The sequence below is a fragment of the Elephas maximus genome, chromosome 12 (assembly GCF_024166365.1).
Source record: "Elephas maximus indicus isolate mEleMax1 chromosome 12, mEleMax1 primary haplotype, whole genome shotgun sequence".
NCBI lineage: Eukaryota > Metazoa > Chordata > Mammalia > Proboscidea > Elephantidae > Elephas > Elephas maximus.
The window spans coordinates 42,290,381-42,306,663 of record NC_064830.1 but is presented as its reverse complement, the minus strand read 5'-3'; the positions used below and the strand labels follow the sequence as shown (position 1 = coordinate 42,306,663).

The following is a 16,283-nucleotide window of genomic DNA, read 5'->3' as shown; positions in this document are numbered from 1 at the left end:
CTAAAAATAAAAGGACAGAAAAAGATTAGGCAAGCATTAATCAAAAGAACTTCAGTATAGCAATTTTAACATCAGAGTAAAAATAGTTTGAGGCAGAGTTAAGTGGTTTTTGATCAGTCAGTATCCTGAGAAAACCCTTCCAGTCTCCGACACCTAGTGGGGAAGGGGCCCAGGATCAAAACAATCAATATGCAGACTTACATTTTATCCTATCTCTCTATACCTTACTGTTTCCCCATCTGTGTCTGATATCCCAGAGTTGGGAACTGAGCAGTTTCAACTAGAAAAAACTTTTGATGTCATTTTCATCTAATTCTTATGTTGTAGATAAAATAAGGCCCAGAAAATTTACTTGCTTGAAGTCACATTGCTAATAAACAGAGAATGTGAGACTTGAACCTAGGCTCTGACTCCTCATTCAGTGCTCTGGTCAGCTGAAAAACCACTGCCAAAAATGGCATTAAGGACTTAAGATTCTTCTCTCCAGCTGCCTGGAAATCTTGGTAAACATCGAGGAATTGGATCATAGCAGTTGAAAGCTGTAGAAATACTGAAAAAAAAAGAAGTCTCACAACTGATCCCCTCAGAAGGGAGACAGAACATAGGTCAAGAACCCAGGCAAATTTTGAAAGTGAGCTGGTTAGTTTCCTTTAATTCAAGGTCACACGGTGGAATTTCACCATTGCTTTTTTCAACTTCAAAATTTGATGGGTAAAAAATTTTTGACAGCTCTATCTTCATGAATTACACTACTAAAAAAAAAAAAAAATCCCAGTGCCGACAAGTCGATTCTGACTCATAGCAACCCTATAGGACAGAGCACCCTCACACGTCTGTCAGTTTGTCATACTGTGGGGGCTTGTGTGTTGTTGTGATGCTGGAAGCTATGCCACCGGTATTCAGATACCAGCAGGGTCACCCATGGAGGGCAGGCTTCAGCTGAGCTTCCAGACTAAGAAAGACTAGGAAGAAGGACCCGGCAGTCTACTTCTGAAAAGCATTAGCCAGTGAAAACCTTATGAATAGCAGCGGAACATTGTCTGATATAGTGCTGGAAGATGAGTCCCCCAGGTTGAAAGGCACTCAAAAGATGACAGGGGAAGAGCTGCCTCCTCAAAGTAGAGTCGACCTTAATGACGTGGATGGAGTAAAGCTTTCGGGACCTTCATTTGCTGATGTGGCATGACTCAAAATGAGAAGAAACAGCTGCAAACATCCATTAATAATCAGGACCTAGAATGTATGAATTATGAATCTAGGAAAATTGGAAATGGTCAAAAATGAAATGGAACGCATAAACATCGATATCCTAGGCATTAGTGAGCTGAAATGGACTGGTATTGGCCATTTTGAATTGGACAATCATAATGTCTACTATGCTGGGAATGACAGCTCGAAGAGGAATGGTGTTGCATTCATCGTCAAAAAGAACCTTTCAAGATCTATCCTGAAGTACAACGCTGACAGTGATAGGATAATATCCATACACCTACAAGAAGACCAGTTAATACGACTATTATTCAAATTTATGCACCAACCACTAGGGCCAAAGATGAAGCAACAGAAGATTTTTATCCGCTGTTGCAGTCTGAAATTGAACAAACATGCAATCAAGATGCATTGATAATTACTGGCGATTGGAATGCAAAAGTTGGAAATAAAGAAGAAGGACTGGTAGTTGGAAAATATGGCCTTGGTGATAGAAACAATGCCAGAGATCGAATGATAGAATTTTGCAAGGCCAACGACTTCTTCATTGCAAATACCTTCTTTCACCAACATCAACGGCGACTATACACATGGACTTCACCAGATAGAACACACAGAAATCAAACTGACTACCTCTGTGGAAAGAGATGATGGAAAAGCTCAATATCATCAGTCAGAACAAGGTCAGGGGCCGACTGTGGAACAGACCATCAATTGCTCATATGCAAGTTCAAGCTGAAACTGAAGAAAATCAGGGCCAGTCCACAAGAGCCAAAATATGACCTTGAGTATATCCCACCTGAATTTAGAGACCATCTCAAGAATAGATTTGACGCATTGAACACTAGTGACAGAAGACCAGACGAGTTGTGGAATGACATCAAGGACGTCATCCATGAAGAAAGCAAGAGGTCACTGAAAAGACAGGAAAGAAAGAAAAGACCAAGATGGATGTCAGAGGAGACTCTGAAACTTGCTCTTGAGCTTCGAGCAGCTAAAGCAAAAGGAAGAACTGATGAAGTAAAAGAACTGAACAGAAGATTTCAAAGGCCCTCTCGAAAAGACAAAGTATTATAATGACATGTGCAAAGAGCTGGAGATGGAAAACCAAAAGGAAAGAACACGCTCGGCGTTTCTCAAGCTGAAAGAACTGAAGAGAAAATTCAAGCCTCGAGTTGCAATAGTGAAGGATTCCATGGGGAAAATATTAAACGATGCAGGAAGCATCAAAAGAAGATGGAAGGAATATACTGAGTCATTATACCAAAAAGAATTAGTCGATGTTCAACCATTTCAAGAGGTGGCATATGATCAGGAACTGATGGTACTGAAGGAAGAAATCCAAGCTGCTCCAAAGGCACCGGTGAAAAACAAGGCTCCAGGAATTGATAGAATATCAATTGAGATGTTTCAACAAACAGATGCAGCACTGGAGGTGCTCACCGTCTATGCCAAGAAATATGGAAGACAGCTTCCTGGCCAACTGATTGGAAGAGATCCATATTTATGCCTATTCCCAAGAAAGGTGATCCAATCAAATGTGGAAATTATAGAATATCATTAATATCACATGCAAGCATGAGGGACACTTGAGACTGTGTTGGCATCTCCTGTCTGGAGGGGAGATGGGAGGGTAGAGAGGGTTAGAAACTGGCAAAATTGTCACGAAAGGATAGACTGGAAGGGCTGACTCATTAGGGGTAGAGTAAGTGGGAGTATAGAGTAAGGTGTATATAAGCTTATATGTGACAGACTGACTTGATTTGTAAATGTTCACTTAAAGCTCAATAAAAATTATAAAAAAAAAAATATCACACGCAAGCAAAACTCTGCTGAAGATCATTCAAAAACGGCTGCAGCAATACATCGACAGGGAACTGCCAGAAATTCAGGCCGGTTTCAGAAGAGGACGTGGAACCAGGAATATCATTGCTGATGTCAGATGGATCCTGGCTGAAAGCAGAAAATACCAGAAGGATGTTTACCTGTGTTTTATTGATTATGCAAAGGCATTCGACTGTGTGGATCATAACAAACTAAGGATAACACTGCCAAGAACGGGAATTCCAGAACACTTAATTGTGCTCATGAGGAACCTTTACATAGATGAAGAGGCAGTTGTTCAGACAGAACAAGGGGATACTGGGTGGTTTAAAGTCTGGAAAGGTGTGCGTCAGGGTTGTATTCTTTCACCATACCTATTCAATCTGTATGCTGAACAAATAATCCGAGAAGCTGGACTATATGAAGAAGAATGGGGCATCAGGATTGGAGGAAGACTCACTAACAACCTGCGTTATGCAGGTGACACAACCTTGCTTGCTGAAAGAGAAGAGGACTTGAAGCACTTACTAATGAAGATCAAAGACCACAGCCTTCAGTATGGATTAGACCTCAACATAAAGAAAACAAAAATCCTCACAACTGGACCAATGAGCAACATCATGATAAACGGAGAAAAGATTGAAGTTGTCAAGGATTTCATTTTACTTGAATCCACAATCAACAGCCATGGAAGCAGGAGTCAAGAAATCAAAAGACGCGTTGCGTTGGGTAAATCTGCTGCAAAGGACCTCTTTAAAGTGTTGAAGAGCAAAGATGTCATCTTGAAGACTAAGGTGGGCCTGACCCAAGCCACAGTATTTTCAATCGCATCATATGCATGTGAAAGCTGGACAATGAATAAGCAAGACCGAAGAAGAGCTGACGGCTTTGAATTGTGGTGTTGGCGAAGAATATTGAATATATCATGGACTGCCAAAAGAACGAACAAATCTGTCTTGGAAGAAGTGTGGCCAGAATGCTCCTTAGAGGCAAGGATGGTGAGACTGTATCTTACATACTTTGGACATGTTGTCAGGAGGGATCAGTCCCTGGAGAAGGACATCATGCTTGGCAGAGTACAGGGTGAGCGGAAAAGAGGAAGACCCTCAACGAGGTGGATTGACACAGCGGCTGCAACAATCAGCTCAAGCATAAAAACAATTGTGAGGATGGTGCAGGACCGGGCCGTGTTTCGCTCTGTTGTGCATAGGGTTGCTATGAGTTGGAACCGACTCGACGGCACCTAACAACAACAACAAGGACAGAGTAGAACTGCCCCCAAAGAGTTTCCAAGGAGCACATGGTGGATTTGAACTGCCGACCCTTTGGTTAGCAGCCATAGCACTTAACCACTATACCACCAGGGCTTCCTACACTATTAAAGTGTCTCTTAATTAGGAGAACACTATACCGGGTTAGCACAATGAGGACCTATTTTAAAACTGTGTCTCCTAAACAGCGCTCCATGGAAAACTCATTCTGTGGGGTACCATGTATTTCTTGAGAAAAGAAAATTTAGTCGAATAAGTGTGGGAATTGCTGGGTTAAAGAAATCTAAACTGGCTTCTTTAACACAGGACATCTCAAAACTTTTATTACGCATCTTTATAAGCCTATTGAAACTTCAACAATAGGGGAATGTATGGGCCATTGAGCACTTGCCCAGTGTATTTTACTACAGAATCTTCTCTTTTTTGCAACACAAAGCAGTTAATGTTTAAGGAATACACTTTGGGAAATATGATCTGACCCAGCATTATATTTCTAAAAGTCTTGCTATGGGATGTTTTGGTAAGAACACACAATTGTTCACCTTAACATCAACTGTTCACCTTAACATTAATTACAAAAGGGTAGGTGTTACACTGTAATTTCAAATACACACAGTGAGTGAAATTCATATATCTAAATGTATGTATACTGCATGTATCTGTATGCATTATGTATATATATATTATTTATAGTGGTGTTAATGAAAAGAGAGTTCATTCTCAATAAAACAAAGGTCTATGAAATAATGATAAGAGACAAAGTACTAATCCACGTCATCATTAAACATTTAAAATAGAGTTTGTACCAACACATACTATTCAGTCTGGTAGTGGGTCTGGCAGTGGTGGACTGAAGAGAAGTTGGCAGGATCTCTGATTTGATGGGGACACTGGTGACTGCACCGTCCATCCTGTCTGCTTCACATAAGCCTGGCAGCTGTGCTGCCTTCTCCAGCGTGGGCAGCAATTGATCAAACTGATCAAGGTCAGCTGTGAACTAAAAATGGAAACCAAGTTAGAGGAAACATACTCCACACTTTCATCTAAAACAATGCAGAAAAAAATTCCTGCTTTAAACTCCATGAATTAAGAATGACGACAAGAGAATGAAGAGAGAAGAAATAATTAGAACAATTGCGACCTCTTTGAAATGACACGATCTACATATTCCATTGGAAAAAACACTTTGGATGCATATAATATTAATATACTGCAGGATATAAGATAATAGATACATAGTATTTGTCTAACATATCTTGATGTAAAACTTATGCAAAGGAAGAAGAAGACTGCACTGGAAAGAAGAGTCAAAAGTACTGTTAGAATGATGGCATTATGGGTGATTTTTCCTGTCATATTTTTAAAATTTTTATTAAATGGCTTACTTTTATGATGAAATGGAAAATAAATTTACACTGACATAACCTTTTCCTCAAAATTTAAAATAGTTTGGGAATTTTTTTTTTTTTTTTTTGAGCATGATATTCATTTATTCCTTGCTGATTCACACAGACATCTCTGGGGAAATGACCAACAGGGATAAATCTTCACTCTTCTTATTTTCTGTAGGTGAAATTTTAACACAGCCATTGCCAAACCTGTCATTCATTTCTCCTACAAGTGTTCAGTAAGCTAATGTATGCTGAGAACTGTCAGAGCCATTGCACACATTAAAGGTATCTGTGTGCCTATTAGCAAGTAGGATTGATATAGGATGATAGGCCAGGTTGATCCCATCGGGAAGCTGGACCAGAATTAGGAGGAGTACATTCTTGCTATTTGTTTTTTTTTTTTAACTTTTATTGAGCTTCAAGTGAACGTTTACAAATCAAGTCAGTCTGTCACATATAAGATAATATACATCTTACTCCTTACTCCCACTTGCTCTCCCCCTAATGAGTCGGCCCTTCCAGTCTCTCCTTTCGTGAAAACTTTGGCAGCCTCCAACTCTCTCTATCCTCCCATCCGGGAGATTTTTTTATAAATAGTACATCAGCTTTAAAGATCTCAAAAAGGCTACTTTTCACTTAAGGATTTAATAATATAAGAAGATCTATAGAAGACAGGAAGTCCCTACATCTGTCAGGGTTACGGCTAGAAGAAAAATGGCCTTTATTTCTACTATATTCTTCAACTATAACTACTTTAGGAGATAATTCATCAATATATAATTTCCAATTCAGTAATATCATCTGTTTGGGTTTCAATTTAACTAAAATTTCTGGTTCTAAATTGCATAAATAGAATCATATTTATGTATTCTTTAAATGTCCGGCTTCTTTCCCTTAACATGATGCTGCTGAGGTTTGGACACATTGTCGCATATAGCAGTAGTTCATTCATTTTCACTACTGAATAGTATCCCATTGTATGACCAGATCACAATATATTTACTGTTCTACTGTGGTGTATTTTTGTATTGTTTCTAGTTTGGGGCTAATACAAATAAAGCTACCATGAACATGCTTGCACATGTCTTTTGTTAAACGTGTTCAAAAACCACAAAGGAAAAGATCAAAAAATTGGGCTACATTAAAATGAAGGACTTCACTTCATCAAAAAGCACCATTAAGAGAATGGAAAGGCAAGTTATAGCACAGAGAAGACATCTGCAAATAATGTAACTGATAAAGGACTCTTATCCAAAATATGTAAAGCACTCTTAAAGTCAATAAGAAAACAGGCAAGAGTTGAATAGGCAATTCACAAAAGTGGATATCCAAATGATCAATAAACATTTATGAGGAAAATGTAAATTAAAACTATAAGATATCACTACATACACCCCAGATATAAAAAAAAGTGGTGCTAACATACACCCCAGAATGGCTAAAATTTAAAAGGCTGACAATACTGAGTTTTGACAAAGACACGGAACAGCTATAAAGAATTCTCATACTAAGGAAAACTGTCTGGCATTACTACTATGGGTGAACACACACGTATTTTCCAAAAAAAAAAAAAAACCCAAACCCATTGCCGTCAACGTCGATTCTGACTCATAGCCATCCTACGGGACACAGTAGAACTGCCTTGTAGAGTTTCCAAGGAGTGCCTGGTGGATTCGAACTGCAGACTTTTTGGTCAGCGGCCGTTGCTCTTAACCATTATGCCACATGCTCATCTTAAGATCCTGTAATTCCACTCTTAGGGATGAACCCACAGAAATGAGTGTACATGTGAACCAAAATAAATGCACTAGGATGTTCACAATGGCATTGTTTTATAAAGCTGTTGCTTTTGAACTTAATTTTCATGAGTCGGAGTTTTAATACAGTTATTATTTAAAGCTGTTTTTCAGCTCTAAAATGAACAATATTAGTAGTTGTACCAAGAAACATGGGACACATCCTTACCCTCTAAGAGCACACATGTAAATAAAACAGTATAATTACAGATGGTAAATAGAGATGATACAAAGTACTATGAGAGCAGAGATGAAAGAAAACATCTAACTAGGGCTCCTGGGGAAGGCTTTACAGAGATGACGTTTGAATTGGTTTGTGAAGGATGAGTAGAAGTTTGGCAGGCACAGAAAGGAGAGTAAGGCAGAAGATGCTGAGAAGAGACATGGCTTATTTCAGGAATGGCAAGAACTTCCATGTTCCTAGAATACAGTATGACTAAGGGAAGAGAGAGAGTTTTGAGATGAAGGCAGAAAATTAAGCTGGTTCAAGAAACTGAAGGACCTGTGCATACAAAGTGTGAATCTTGTTTCACAATGGAGTCTTTGTAAATGCATTCTCAGCTATTTCATGACTGTATATATTTTGTCTCTAAATAAACTGTAAACTCCTAGAGGGAAGGGGACCATATTCTCTGTTTTTCTTAGACTCCTTCAAAATCCACAGCAATTATTCAATAAATGAAGTTGCTTGTTAATTATCACCACACCCCCATCCAAGTCTCATACAGAGGTTTCTAATCCGTAACAACTACCGAAAGGTTTATTTTTATTCACTTCTGTTTCAGGACATGTTATATATCCTACTACCCCAAATACTCAAGTCCCCATTGCCTGATGAGGGTTGAGGGTAGTTAGAATCAGATGAGAAGGAAAACAGCCTTAAAAATGCCTGAAAGGAAATAAAAAGCAAGCCAGGCTAGGTAGCCTTGTCCTCCCCACATGTCTCTTCCACTTCTTTTACATGAGAGATTCCCAGCGTAGCTACGTATCAGTTTTCTGGGGAGCATCTTTGTCTTTTTTTAAAATAATTTTTATTGAGCTTTAAGTGACCGTTTACAAATCAAGTCAGTCTGTCACATATAAGCTTATATACACCTTACTCCATACTCCCACTTGCTCTTCCCCTAATGAGTCAGCCCTTCCAGTCTCTCCTTTCGTGACAATTTTGCCAGTTTCTAACCCTCTCCACCCTCCCATCTCCCCTCTAGACAGGAGATGCCAACACAGTCTCAAGTGTCCACCTGATACAAGTAGCTCAATCTCCATCAGCATCTCTCTCCTACCCATTGTCCAGTCCGTTCCATGTCTGATGAGTTGTCTTCGGGAATGGTTCCTGTCCTGGGCCAACAGAAGGTTTGGGGACCATGACTGCCGGGATTCCTCTAGTCTCAGTCAGACCATTAAGTCTGGTCTTTTATGAGAATTTGGGGTCTGCATCCCACTGATCTCCTGCTCCCTCAGGGGTTCTCTGTTGTGCTCCCTGTCAGGGCAGTCATCGGTTGTGGCTGGGCACCATCTAGTTCTTCTGGTCTCAGGATGATATAAGTCTCTGGTTCATGTGGCCCTTTCTGTCTCTTGGGCTCACAGTTATCGTGTGACCTCGGTGTTCTTCATTCTCCTTTGATCCAGGTGGGCTGAGACCAACTGATGCATCTTAGATGGCTGCTTGTTAGCATTTAAGACCTCAGACGCCACATTTCAAAGTGGGATGCAGAATGTTTTCATAATAATTTTGCCAATTGACTTAGAAGTGGGGAGCATCTTTGAAATACAAATTCCTGAGTTCTATTCCAAGAGATGAGGATTCAAAAGGTGTGGGTATGTGAAGGAGGTCAGGGAAAATGGTATTTTTTTAAAAGATCCAAAGACATGAACTCTGATTTTATAGAAAGAAAAGAAAAATCTACTTCCTTAGCCCCCGCTGCCCGCTGTTGTCGAGAGGGTTGTGTTAATATTGTGGCCCTCCAAAACTCCAAAGAGAACTTTTGAGGGCATCCTGTGATTTTTTCAACCATTGATACAAACCTCTTAGTGTATGCCCAATGGATAGGACAAAACAGAGCCTGGAGCCAAATTTGGTCTATGGTTGGAGTAAAATAAATGAAAAAGAAAAAAATAACTAGGAATATTCATTCTGTGAAGCAAGAAAGTACCTACCTGATTCTGGGACTCCAGTTTAACTTCCTCAGGGGCAGGTTTGGTCATTGGGGTTGGGTTTGTGTTACAAGGATCCATCTGTTCTTTCTTTTCCACTTTCACCTTCACATCATCGAGGCTCAGGTTTGGAGTTGATCTTAAATCTTTCTCATCTTTATCTAAAAGGTAGCGTAGGAGCTGATGGTCTTTTGATTCTTTCTTCTTTGAAGCATCCAGTTCTAGTTTTATAGTGGAGCTCCCTTGCACCTGTCCCGTCACTGACACAGACGTTGATGCACTGTCCTTTTTATCTGGCTCAACAGACAAAGTGGTGATATCTGAGGGGCTACCTTCCTGTAAGAGCCGGTGCAGAATTTTGTGCCGTTCCGTCAGTGAGCTATGAGAGGAGGGGCAAGAACCGCCAGAAGAGTTACCAGAGGCAGAGTTGGAAGTGCCCGTGCAAGACAGTACATCTTTACAACTAGTGTCTATATCAGCATGCCGTAATTGCTGCTCTGCAGTTGTTGTCAAAAGCTGCACTAGTTTGTGACTGGTTTGAGAGTATTTGTTGTCCCCATCTGAGAGTCTATCATTGTTATGCAGAAGCCCTGAATCCAGAGGTTTGCCATCACTAGAGCTGTTGTCAGACTGAATCATTTCATTTAAAATGGATGTAATCTCTTTGTTGTCTTTGGACTCAGCTTTTGGTGGCTGTATATTTAATCTGCTAGGTGAATTCTGTGAGCTCATCTGCCTGAGGACTGGAGAACTGGCGGAGAAGCCGACGGAGTTATTGGGTCCTTCGTTCATACCCTGTAAAGACGTTACTGGGATGTTTGAGTAAGATCGGTTACTATTATTACAGGCGCTATTTGTCATGCCAACAGGGGAGCTCAATGTCGGAATATTAGGAGAAAACGAATTGTTTGGCATCCTGGGCCTTGCTGCCAATCCAGAACTAACTTGTCTCCTTGGAGACATGAACTGTGCTAGGGTTATTCCCGTACCTTCCATAGAAGAATTATTGAGGTTTAAAGAGGGATTACTGCTCTGAGAACCAGCCTGTCCCTGGTTTAAGGCAACACTGGTTGCAATCTGATTTCCAGGTGGGCATCCAAAACTCCCTTGACTGTTGCTAGAATTACTATGACTGCTGCTATGAAGGTCTGAGCTCTGTTGGCGGTTTACTCTGGTGGGTGCCATGTTGCTGTTGGATGGTGGCAACGTGGATGAACGGGCCACACTGTGAGCTGAAGAGATACTGGGATTGACCGTGGGGTTTACTCGGGGAATTGACATTCCAGAATTACTGTCATCTTGAGGAGAAAGCCCACTGTGTTCCCTAAAGGGAAAAAAGACATTAGTCAAACATCATTTGTTTCCATTAAAACCTTTTTTTTATGATGCATATTATAAAACAAGACCATTAACCTCATTAATGCTGTAAACTATCAAATAAAGAACTTCCGTATCACTTTTAGTTAAGGAAAAACGGTGGACTGTTGAGTGCTGCAATGAAGTAGTATGAAGTAGTAGCTCCCACTTAATAGAAAATAGTGCTTATGGTCCCTCAAATATGGTAACGATTTTAGTGACGTGGGAAAGAAATCTTTCTTAGCCTTGGAAAGAAATCCAATATCCAATACGTATGTACTTTTAACCTTTCCTAAATTTCATACAAACAATTAGCATTACAGTAGCAGTTTTGGTTGAAAGAGAAACATCCCACACATTTGTTTACAAAGCCCTTTCTCACGACTCCCTTGTTACAGCTTTTAAGTATTTCAACTCCAAAGAGGAAGACTGGGTAAGGAAAATACTGTGTCATTGATGTGAAAATTAAAAAGTGTGATATGCAGACATAGCAGATGTTTTGAAAGAGAAATCACAATATGAAAAAAAAATTAAACTAACGGGAGAAAGAAAAAAGAAAACAGAATACTGAATTCAGGTTTTCACTGAGTTCTTTACTCAAATTCATAGCTATGACAACAGATTTGTGACTGGTATTACCATGGTCCAGTAAGCAAATACATCCGATGAGAAAAAGATGAACTGAGGGAAAGTATCTCAGCTTTTGTTTCATGCTAAATTTTAAATAGTTTTAAACGCAGGATTTGAAAACTTAATAGAAGACTAGTTCCACGGATTTGCCATGTATACCAGTGTAAAACATACTTAGAAATATTTAGAAAATAGAGGCCATGATGTTAAAAAAACCTCAAGCTGACAGTTTAATGATTTGTAGTTTCTGTGCAGAAACTTGTCAACTTGAAATCAGGAGTCATCGAATTTGCTTTTAGGAAAATAAAGCATCTCTTAAAATCAAAGTCATGATAATGTTAACAAACTCTGACCTCTGTTATAAGACCGTAAGTTCATAGATGGAAAGTTGTGGATTTTTAGCCACCTTTTTTGGTTTTACCCCCTTCAACACATACTTTCAGCCTCACCTTTCCTGTCTCCCTTTGCGAACTTTGAAGCTACGATAAGGCAACAAAACTATAAAACCCAATATAGACATGCTGATTATATATTCATCACAATAGTTTTATGCCTACTGTAGAATTTTTGTTTTTAGCCATCAAGAGTATAAAAACTGTTTCCTAAGAAGAGATATGTGAAGTGATTTACTTCATCTGAAGCTCTCCAAATAAGTAGTACCTGTCGATGATATGAATTCCCATGATGAAAGGCTGCATGTCTGGAGTCTGAGGATAGCAAAGTTTACACTTGGTGTGGGCGCTAAGCATTGTCCCATCATTCAATATGAATCTATAGGATGGGCTGGAGGCAGTGCCACGAGTCATCACTGTTTCAAACAAAAAAGAAACCTGGTTAAAATTCTGACACTTGTACTTCGGGCAAAGGAGAGTTACCAGGCCTTATTTCTACCTAGAACCTCATTCTAAATGCCCTCCCAACTGCTCAGACTGAAAATAAGAAACAGTTCAGACAAAGCTGACAACTGAGGGGGAAAAAATGATTCCAGTTGAAATATACCACTTGATGACAGATTTTAATTTAGTCCTACTTGAATGGGTGCCTCCTCACATAAGCTATGATTATGAAGAAACCCCAAGCAGGGAAAACATTAACCTTAATCTCTCTCTGTAATGGGGCAGCTCTTCAAATTTATTAAATATCCACTAAAAAATACCAGGAAGTACTCTCCTCCCCTCTTTCACTGTTATCTCTAGCATGTTTTTTTTTTTCCCTTTTGTTGGCTATTTTAGAAACAGTTTTATAAAAAGTTCTGAATAGTTTAAAGAGTATCTTAGCTAAAATCCAAATTTAATATTTAACTCAGGAGTATGAATCACTAAGGTCCCCGTTTGACAAATTATTAGATTCATCTACATGTATCACTTTCGATGTTTGAATTTTTTAAGTTAATCAGCAAATTAAGATAAAGCCAATGATTACTAATATAAAGAACAAAAACCAGGGTAGGGCAGTCAATTCACCGTATAAACAACATAATTTACTTTGGTCTTAAACCGACAAAATTCTAACCATTTAGAGTGTTTATTAAATACATAAACGCTGTATCAGACTACTAAGTAATAAAATATTACTGATGTTTTAGTAATACAATAGAATTCTATTTTAAGAAAGATTTAATTGGTAGATTCAGTTATAACAAGGTTAAAATTATATCCACTGAAACATGAATATTACTACGAAAAATGATTACTTGAATTGAGCCTATAATAAATGTAAGTTCTATTTTTTCAAAGACATTTTCACAAAGGGCTTCAATTATATTTTAAAAAACATAAAAGATACTTTAAGTTGCTGATTAATAAATCATTTTGAAGCTACATATTAGTGGACATAAAGAGAAGACATGTTCTATTTTACTGTCTTAGGTACATAATTAAACTATAAGAGGACATAGTGTATTGTAAATCTATAGCATACATAAATCTGCCTAAGTGACAAAACCAGGATATAAACTTAATTGAAAGGATTAAGACTTACACCTGCCCAACCCCATTCCTTACCCATCTAGCAACTTCAGCTCAATCACTGGCACACTTACCAAATATAACACATAGGGAAATTTAGTATCTAATTAAATAGTAAATGATGAAAAAGACTCTTTAATGGAAACTGGTAATTTTGTGGAAAGGATCTAAGTGTTTGCTATAGCAAAACCTGAAAACTATCAACAATCTCAACAATTAATATATTTTAGAAAATATAACTACAATGAAAATATGGCATTTTAAAATAAATAATTAACCTGGGATCACAGAGCTACAGATACATAAAGGGTCAGACAAGACAGACAATGTATTTCACGCTACTTTTCTTTGAGTCAAAATCAACTCAACAGCAGCGGGTTTGGTTTTGGTTTTTTGCTTTTACCATTTTATCCATTTCCTCACTACTGTTTATTGCTCTTCACAATCTCCTGATTCTGCTGGAAGACACTCACCATCTCTTCATCATAGAGCTGCACTGTCCAATATGGTTGCCACCAACCATACTGGCTACTTTTAAAGGAATTTTATTGTGGCAAAATTATATAACAAAACATTTGGCATTTAGACCATTTTTAAGCATACAATTCAATTAATAGCATTCACCATGTTGTACAACTATCACCACTACCCATTTCATATGTGGCTACTTAAAATAAAATAAAATTTAAACTCAGTTCCTCAATCACACTAGCCACAGTTCAAGTATTCAACAGCCCCACGTTGCTAGTGACTATCATATTGGACAGCACACCCCTATACGATCTACTTTCAACTTGCATTTCCAACCGTATCTCCCATTACTTCCTAAATGATTCTATTATATCCCTTCAAATGGGAAAATACATTTTTACATACTTTTCTTTTTCAGCTAGAAAAACCTTAAAGGCTAATACTGTGTCCCATTCTTGTTTTGCATTCTCCGTTGACTTCTGCACAATGCTTTGCATATAAAACCACTTAGTAAGAACTTGATGATTGATCTTCAACCTGAATCTCATTTAAATAGGTTAATATTGATATGTGATCAACTTCCATACCTTTTCTTTAAAGGACAGATTTAAGATCTTAGTTACGTTCTCAGTATTTATATTACATATAAAAATGGACATTAATGGAGAGAAATTTCTTATTTACTAACAACCCCTACAGAGAGAAATAACTAGAAACTCAGGCTAACTTGGGGACATTAAGATATTTCATGAGGATTACAGCAATACTGATAATCCTTTGGAAATTATGCTGCCTAAACTTGTAGGAATATATTGGAATTAGTTAAAAAAAAGTCCCAAATTGGGGAACTCCTATTCATTTAATACAAGGAGGTTATCACACCTTAAGTTTTGAAGTTAGATTATTTATTTTGGGTGACTATATGTGGAATAAGACTTATTAGCACATTATAATTTGCACAGCCATTCTCTGAGATTAGAAAAAGGCTTTTATCAAACAGTGTAAAACTTCAATTAATTAGAACGATAAGACTCTACAGTTAACTAAAATTATCTGGCGTTTAACTGTTCAGATGAAGAGGTAAATGGAAGGCAGTATAGATCAATGAAAAGAATAACAGCCTAGGAGTCAGACTGAGGCTTGAACTCTGATATTTACAAGTTTTAGGGACTTATTAATGCAGATTAACCTTCCGGAATTTCAGTTTACTCATCACTAAAATGGAGCCAGTACTGCCGTGAGATAATACCTAACATGGAGTACATAGCAGATGCTAAATGAATGGTTTCTGAATAAACATACACACACACACACACACACACACACACACAAAACCCCCAAAAGACAAACGACAAACAGCTTTCAAAGTATATATGTCCTGAGTCACACATATTCAGCCAATCCCCAGGCACCACTTACACCAATAGCTTCAACCTTGTACATCACTGATACTCTGAATTCAGACCTGAGGAAGGCAGCCACAGTTCCTTACACAGATGGGTCAATAAGCATTTGCTCTGCACACTAAATTTTCCCCAGAAGTGAGTTTCAAGGTTTAGGCCTGGACCAAACTATCTGGAATACCATCTTGATCACAGGTCCTGCCCTTGTTTTCTAATCTAGTTTTGCGAGGCGTAACTGTGTTCATTACCTAAAATGCTTAGAATATATGGGGGCAGGGTATTACTGAAGGAGTATTACTGGAACCCTGGAAGCTCTCCAAAAAACCTGTAATATGACAACTGTTCTCCCGTTTTTCCCAGAATGGACTTCCACAGAGCTAGAAAGCAAAGGAAACATTAAGTTCTCTCTGGTCACAGCAGCTGTAGAAGTAGAGCTATTTGGATTTTTGGTCTCTCCTAATGTAAAAAAAAAAAAAAATTTTTTTTTTTCCCCCCAACGTGGTGGTGAGATAACTTCAAACAAGCAAACCTTACTGATGTCTACTAAATGGGCAGGTATAAAACGTGTGCTGGGGCCCTGTGTGTCAATACTGGTAGAGGTTTCCTTTTCTTTTTGGTATTTCTCTATCCCCCACTTTCCGAAAGTTCCCTTCATGCTACTCTGCTTTTACGGAAGACCTACATTAGTACCCGTTTTCGTTAACTCAAAGAAATCTGAAGAGGATGTTCGCTTTTATGAAGAAGTGGAAACAGCCTTCAGCGTTTGTTTTGCAGCGAGCCATTAAAAAGGCAGCTCGCAGCTGAGCAGCAG

General features: G+C 38.5%; 1 protein-coding gene across 8 annotated transcripts in view; it reads right to left on the bottom strand.

The window, feature by feature from the left end:
• NCOA1 (nuclear receptor coactivator 1) overlaps positions 1–16,283 on the bottom strand; it is a 277,613-nt gene that overhangs the window by 46,785 nt on the left and 214,545 nt on the right. For all 8 annotated transcript variants that reach the window (XM_049902741.1, XM_049902739.1, XM_049902743.1 and 5 more), the window contains exons 11-13: positions 12,292–12,439; positions 9,649–10,969; positions 5,121–5,301 (exon numbers count right to left, since the gene is read on the bottom strand). In XM_049902741.1, coding sequence (XP_049758698.1) covers positions 5,121–5,301; positions 9,649–10,969; positions 12,292–12,439 — 1,650 coding nt within the window. The remainder of the gene's footprint in view (positions 1–5,120; positions 5,302–9,648; positions 10,970–12,291; positions 12,440–16,283) is intronic.